Genomic DNA, 6,979 nt, shown 5'->3' on the forward strand with positions numbered 1-6,979 from the left:
GTAAACGTTGAATTTATTTTGGACGTTTTACTGTTTTCTACACTGCTCCATAAAAATATTTAGTGTGTTAAAATAAAGGCAAACGAAGGTAAGTATATGATCCGAAACATTTTTTGAATATATTCCTTCTTCTGAATAGTAATATAGTTGGATGAAGTGGTTATACATATAAAAATGTTATTAAATTATGCTAAAATAGTTGTTTGGGGGGGCAGAAGCTAGATAGATCTCCCTCATCAAGAGTTCTTATAAAGCCCAGTCAAAGAAAGTGTGCTATTGGCTCAGAGATACACAAATAGACAGTTAAGAACAGAGATCTCAAAAAAGACTGAAGTGGATACGAGACCTCAACATGTCATATGCAATATTGCAGGTAATATTACAACAAGCAAAGAAAGTATTCACTATTCAAAAATGATACTGGGCAACTGGCTTTCCAAATGGGAAAAATGAGTAAATAAAATTAGAGCACTACCTAATGCTATACACAAAATGCAAATTCAGATCAAAGCCCTAACTGTGGAAAATGAAACTTAATATACTAGAACAACACATTGGAGGTTATGTTTACAATCTTCTTCATGTTAAGAAGATACCAAAAAGATCTAAAAAAGAATAGATTGATACATTGTGCTGCTTAAGAATTTAAAACTTCTGTACAACCAAAGATATCATACATAAATAAATGTAAAACTCCAGCAATAGAGTGAGAGATATTTTCAATACATAAAACAGACCAAAGATCATTACCAAGAACAAAGACCAAATTTCTGTGTTCTATATGAAAACATGAGTCGCTAGGACTCTGTACAGCAGATTTACAGCCAATTCACCAAGACCACAAACAGCTAACAAACAGGTGAAAGTGTTGCCGGCTCGCTTAAAATCAGTCACATGACAATTAAAACAACTGCAAGATACTGTTTCATACCCATTAACTGCAAAAATGTTTAAGTCAGTCAATTACTAGTTAGTCATTGATTAGAACATGGAAACAGGTACACCTTTTTGTCTTAGCAGATGGGTAAATCAAAACTCCCCATTTGGAGAGCAATTTGGCAATGTCTAATTGCCAAAGCTGGAAATAGAAATTTGTTATGACCAGAAATTGCAGTTCCAGGTTTGGGTCCTACAGAAACTCACACATGTGTATATGGAATGATAGACATAGTATACTCACCTATCTTCTTTATAAAATGAAACAAACAACAACAACAAAAAAAGAAATAAGGATCTAGAATGTCCACAAATAGAGAATAGTAAAATAAAATGTAGACTATGTACATAGTAGCTAAAGATGAATGAAATGAATCTATATGGATCATAGTAGACAAACGCTGATTTAACAAAGCAAGTAGTAAAACAATAATATACGATATGTTACAATGACAAATTGAAAACAGAAACACAAAACAAAATTCAAAAGAAAGGAAATGGTTTTCTACACTGGGAAAGGACATACCAAGTTTGTGGCAGTGTTTGCTCTACAAGAAACTATGACTGGGAAAGGAAAAAAACTGAAACTTAATTTTATCTGTAACACCGTAATACTTTTACTCAAAATATTCAAAACATTTTTCTTAAAACCAATAAAATCATATAATTACCTACATCATTTTAAATGCTGTAGTTTAATTGTTTACTTGCCTCCCCAGCAGTACGAAAACTATACTAGCACATATTAATACTTTCATAATTAGAAATTACTGAGTCTAAGAGTCAATTACAGTTTAGAGACTGCCATTCTTATTCTACCCATAACTTTTGGCATGACCTTGACATCAAATGGTCCCTGAGAACAGGAAAAGGGGAAATGTACATATATGATCCTCTCACGTAAGTATCATCCCCATTTTACACATAGGAACTCTGAGGTTCATAGAGATCCCTTGAAAAACTGCCAAAAGTTTCAGGACAGATTTAAGCGGCAGAGATAAACGTAAACTCAGCTGGATGGCCGCAAAGGATGTATTCTTAAAGCTCTGGCCTTCTTCTTGCCATGTCATTTAGCCCATTAATACAGTGTATTGTCGCAATGGGCCTCTATTTGCATACGGGTTTAATTAAGAAGATTTACAAAACCATCCAATGAAAGTCAAATCCTAGACATTAGAGTGTCTATTGTGTTTTATGGTTCCCACAGGATTGATGGAATTCTGTGTATGTTATATGCATTGAGCTAACAGGAATCTACATATAAATCTGCTCTCTTTAATAACTACCTTATAAAATGCACCAGTGGGAAATTCTGGCAAAGCTGAAATGTTAGCGTTTCTGACATTAAAGACATCAGAAGCATGATTTAGAAGTGAGGTACTATATTTTCTGTAGGCTCAGATGTACATGTGAATTACCCCAAATTTAAAAGTTCTTTTTTGAGACATTTGTAAACCTGAACAGGCACAGCCATCTGTTTCTGCGGGTTGTGACTCATCCCAGAACTCCTACCTTGGAGAGAATGGAGAAATGAGCTGGGTTTCTTTGGCCCACGTAATTATGGGTGGGGGTAAGCTCTTCACTTCACATGGAAGTGTCACCTCTTCCCCTGCAAGGACGGAGATCTCAACAGGTTTATCCTGGGACAGTCCTCGGAGGTCTCCAAACACTCTGGGCCTTACTAAAAATAAACACATGTTTTGGAAGGGAAATAGCACACTGAATACAAAACACAGTTTAATTTGCATTAAAATGTGGCCTACTCATGTCCTTATGAAATTTATGAAACGATGCTGTTTATTTCAAAGTTTCAGGACATATCAGAAACTACCCATTCATATGCTTACTGTCAGAAGTGACAAGAAGGTTTCCCTTTTCCACAGTTCCTTTCAGAACACAATCAAGAGCTTGGCTGAAAAGCCGTTTTAGATCATCTATAAAAGTAACCCCTCAAGGCAGAGCACTCCCCAAGACATAGCTGAGGTCTGGCTTTGCTAAGCGTTTTAACTGAATGGTATGACTGAAGAGGGTTGGGTGTAACAAGCACACTTCTTGGGAAAACACCATAAAAAATTTTCCAACGGACTCTAACGATTGCATTCTTTAAAATCAGAATCTAAGTAGAGTGATTTGGACTGGCAATAAAAAAATGCATTTTTGTAAAAAATATAAATTTGGGGGAGCAATTTAGGGGTACAGCCATCTGGTAACAGTATTTGAGAAAGAACTGTGAGCTTTGGCCCCGAAAGAAAATGTCAATAAACCAAACCAACCAACAAGCATTCCTCCACCAGCTCTCACCATAGACCGTCAGCTGAACTTTCCGTCTGGCATAGCCAGCCGCATTGGTGGCAGTGCAGACGTACTCCCCGCTCTCTTCACCTCCTGGTGACACCACATAGAGACTTCCATCAGCCCCTGCTGAAAATTTAGCACTGCCAGTTGAAATCAGCTCTCCTTTCTGCAAAACATACCATAAAGCAACAAGTTATTTTAAGACCATAAAAGAATGACTTCATGTCTGGAAGAGGAAAAGAGAAAGAAAACACCCCAAGGAGGGTAGAGACTAAATTTAAAAATGATAATTTGAAGAACACTATTTAAAAGAAAAATTAGGCAAATAAAAATGTGAAAAGTGATATTTCCCATGTCCCTGTTCTTCCAGAGCTACCTAATTTAAAAAGGTAGAGCACAGCAGTCATAGTAAGGCTTGTGGTGCAGGGAGTGCTTAGGCTACTCTGGGCTTTGTTTGGAGCCCTTCACATGGATTAACTATTTTCATGCGCACAACAGTATTATGAGTAGGAGTTATCGCACCCCCTTTCTTACAACTCAGAGATTAGAGCACAAGGAGGTGGTGGGGGAAGGGTGGAGAACTTGCTCAAGATCACAAACCCGGTTAGTGATAGAGCTGGGACTGAAACCTATGGGTCTCTGGAGCTCAAATTCTTCACCTCAGGACCTGGCAGCACAAAGACCAGTCTGGAAAAATTTCACTTTTGCATTTCCTTAAAATGCAATAAACTTTTTTTTTTTTTAAATTTGAGACAGAGTCTCACTGTGTCACCCTCAGTAGAGTGCTGTGGTGTCACAGTTCACAGCCACCTCAAACTCTTGGCCTTAAGCAATTCTTTTGCCTCAGCCTCCCAAGTAGCTGGAACTACCAGTGCCCGCCATAACACCTGGCTATTTTTTGTTGCATTTGTCATCATTCATTGTTGTTTAGCTGGCTAGGGCTGGACTCAAACCTGCCACCCTCAGTGTATGTGGTACCATAACCACTGTAGTATGGGCGCCGAGCCAAAATGCATTAAACTTCTACTCAGTGCTGTATACAGTAAAGTTTGGGATCATCACTGTGACTTTTGTGATGTTTTGTGACTTCACCATTGTCACTTTTGTGTCCAATATTTGAAAATTTTTTTACATGTTTATAGATGTTGATACCAACTTCTTCATATTTCAGAGATTTTTAAATAAGCAAAACTAGATGATGTGACAAAACACTAAGGCTTCTAATCATCCAAGTGCCACATTTCATTATTATGTCATATCTTTATGTTACTTTACCAGACTCCTTTCCATAAATTAATTAACAGAAAATGTCATCTCCATGGCTGTTCAAAGATGGAAAGAACTTCCAGGAAATGGTTTTTTCCTCACTACAAAAATACAGGTAACAAACAAAAATACTAGTAAAAGCTGGGCAACAATGTGACAGGCATATAGAGGGGAATGAATTATTTGCATATGAGTCTTATAATTTTTAGTAATACATGGGAGTTGTGACTATACCATAGAACTTTATAAGTAGGGAAATTCACACAGTCATACTAGGTGGAGGGTCCTTAAAAGGTCTTGAGTGAAATCACCTACCTAATGCTTAAGGAGCATCAGCAACACAGCAATGAATCCTTCTACAGCACAGCCTGTGCCAGGAGCTTTCCTAAACATGTTACATGTTGTAGCAGACTGTATTTTACCCTTGCCACATCCCTTCCGCCTTCAGTTTCAGCCCAGCTCTAGTGGACAGCTCCGTGTACCCTGTCAAGGGCAGACTTCAAGCACTTCAGCCTCAGGGCTTTATCCAAAACCCTACAAGGCCACTCATCCGTGCCCAGCAAGTGCAGGTGTGGTAATTCTCAGTAGGGAGAGGGGGCACAAGTCCTGTATAAATGTCCCACTTCCAGTCCCTCAGTGGGATCTCTGAGGTGCACCTGCATGGCTGCTTGGAGGGTTCCTCGCACATTAAAAATGATCAGTCTGGTCATAAAGACAACCAGCCCTGTGAATCCCTTCCTGAACGTCCCCATGCCTTCCATTTCTTAATCCCCCACTCTACTGCTCAAGACTCTGCAGATAATTTCCAAACGATCTTCACACTCTGCTCTTCAGGAAACAGGACTCAATGTGTCATTTACCTTGGACCAGATGACAGACGGTTTGGGAATCCCACTTGCCCTGCATGGCAGAGTGACGGGAACGCCTTCAATCGTACTCAGCACCTGCTGCCCGTGCTGAATGGTCGGCAGAACTGGAAAGGGAAGCAGGATGCAGAATCTGAGCACCTGTTTTTCCACTTAGCATCGTATGGTTGAAATTGAACATGTTCAGTATATAATGTGTTGTAAAAACGATGAATAATTTAACATTTTCTGATAGAAATGTAGGGTAATCTCTGTAAGGGAGCATGCTAAACAAATAAAATACAATAATTATGATCTGGAAAACTTAATGAAATCTTAAAATCAAGCAGTGAATGATATCTAATAAACTAAACTTCCTAACCAAAATACAAGAGAACTGACTGACGAAAAGTTCTTTTTTTCCTGGAAACCCAAAACAGAATTACACCCTTCCACATTTAACGCCTATCTTTGATCACGGGCCATTCCCCATTAAGCTGCAGTGAGCCAAAATAAGCCCACCTCAGAGAAAAGGGCTGTTGAACCACAATGTCTTAAACATCTGTCTATACAAGAATCACTTGCAAGCTGCCAAACTTCACCTACATAAAATGATTTGTTTTCTTGAAAAGAATTTTACAGTAAAATTTGAAAGACCTTAGGAGTTTACATTTAAAAGAGTAGGACAGGATTATGTCAATCTTTTTAAGAATAACATGCCTTTGACTTTAGAAAGCAAGTGAAGAATTAACATGAATAGAAGCAGGAGGAAAGGTCAGTGTTAGATCACTCAAATCTGTGTATATTTCAATTAAGCAAATGATTTGGTTAAAGCATCTTCCATACATAAAAATTCCTAACACTCCTTAAAGAAGACAGTAAGAGCTCAATATATATATACCAGGCATTTCCTTTCCATCTGCTGGAAGGACAAGACTGGAACTTCTCCTAGGAGTCTAATCATTCATCATGTCTTTTGCTTAAAATCAAAATTTTCCAGAATTATCATAACTACTCTGGAATAGAAGTTTGCTATAACAAGAGATACCAGAGACCTCAGTGCAAAATATTTTTGAGAGGCTTAGATTAGATAGATGATGATAGAGACTCACATTTTCCTATGGCTGGGCTTATTCTTTGAATAATTTCTTCTTAAAGAGTTGGGAGCAAACCTCCTTGCCCTAAATAATAAGAACTACAGGCTACTTTTAATTTTCAGAATCATCATGGAATACTTGACTATCAACTACGCTGTCAACTATGGCAACATGGAAGCCATTTTCTTAAACGCCTATCGAATGGGATAGTAATATAGAAAAGTGGCAAATTTAATCAACAGTTTTGAAATCTGATGAGATTTGGATTTGGAAGATACGTTTATTACCAGATTATCAATGTGCCAATATGACAATTAACCTGTTTGTCATTTTAATTGGCATTTAAACTTGCATCCATTCATTCCTTCTCTGAAAATTTCTCGAGAGCCTTCCATGAGTATTCTCAAAAGTAGAGAGGCAGAATGATGAGAGAGTGGCCCTGCTAATGAACACAAATGCAGAGGAAAAAAGAAGTATGAGGCTTCATCTCATACACACGCCCTGTGGTTGCTAGGTTTAGTTGGTGCCAAATGGCTGCCT

General features: G+C 38.0%; 1 protein-coding gene across 1 annotated transcript in view; it reads right to left on the minus strand.

Annotated features, from left to right (window-relative positions):
- Window positions 1-6,979, minus strand: part of HMCN1 (hemicentin 1) — a 440,557-nt gene that overhangs the window by 201,355 nt on the left and 232,223 nt on the right. The window contains 3 exon segments of the mRNA XM_003785789.2: window positions 2,449-2,617; window positions 3,238-3,397; window positions 5,358-5,470. Coding sequence (XP_003785837.1) covers window positions 2,449-2,617; window positions 3,238-3,397; window positions 5,358-5,470 — 442 coding nt within the window.

Source organism: Otolemur garnettii, unplaced genomic scaffold (genome assembly GCF_000181295.1).
Source record: "Otolemur garnettii isolate 467f Iridium unplaced genomic scaffold, OtoGar3 scaffold00016, whole genome shotgun sequence".
Taxonomy (NCBI): domain Eukaryota; kingdom Metazoa; phylum Chordata; class Mammalia; order Primates; family Galagidae; genus Otolemur; species Otolemur garnettii.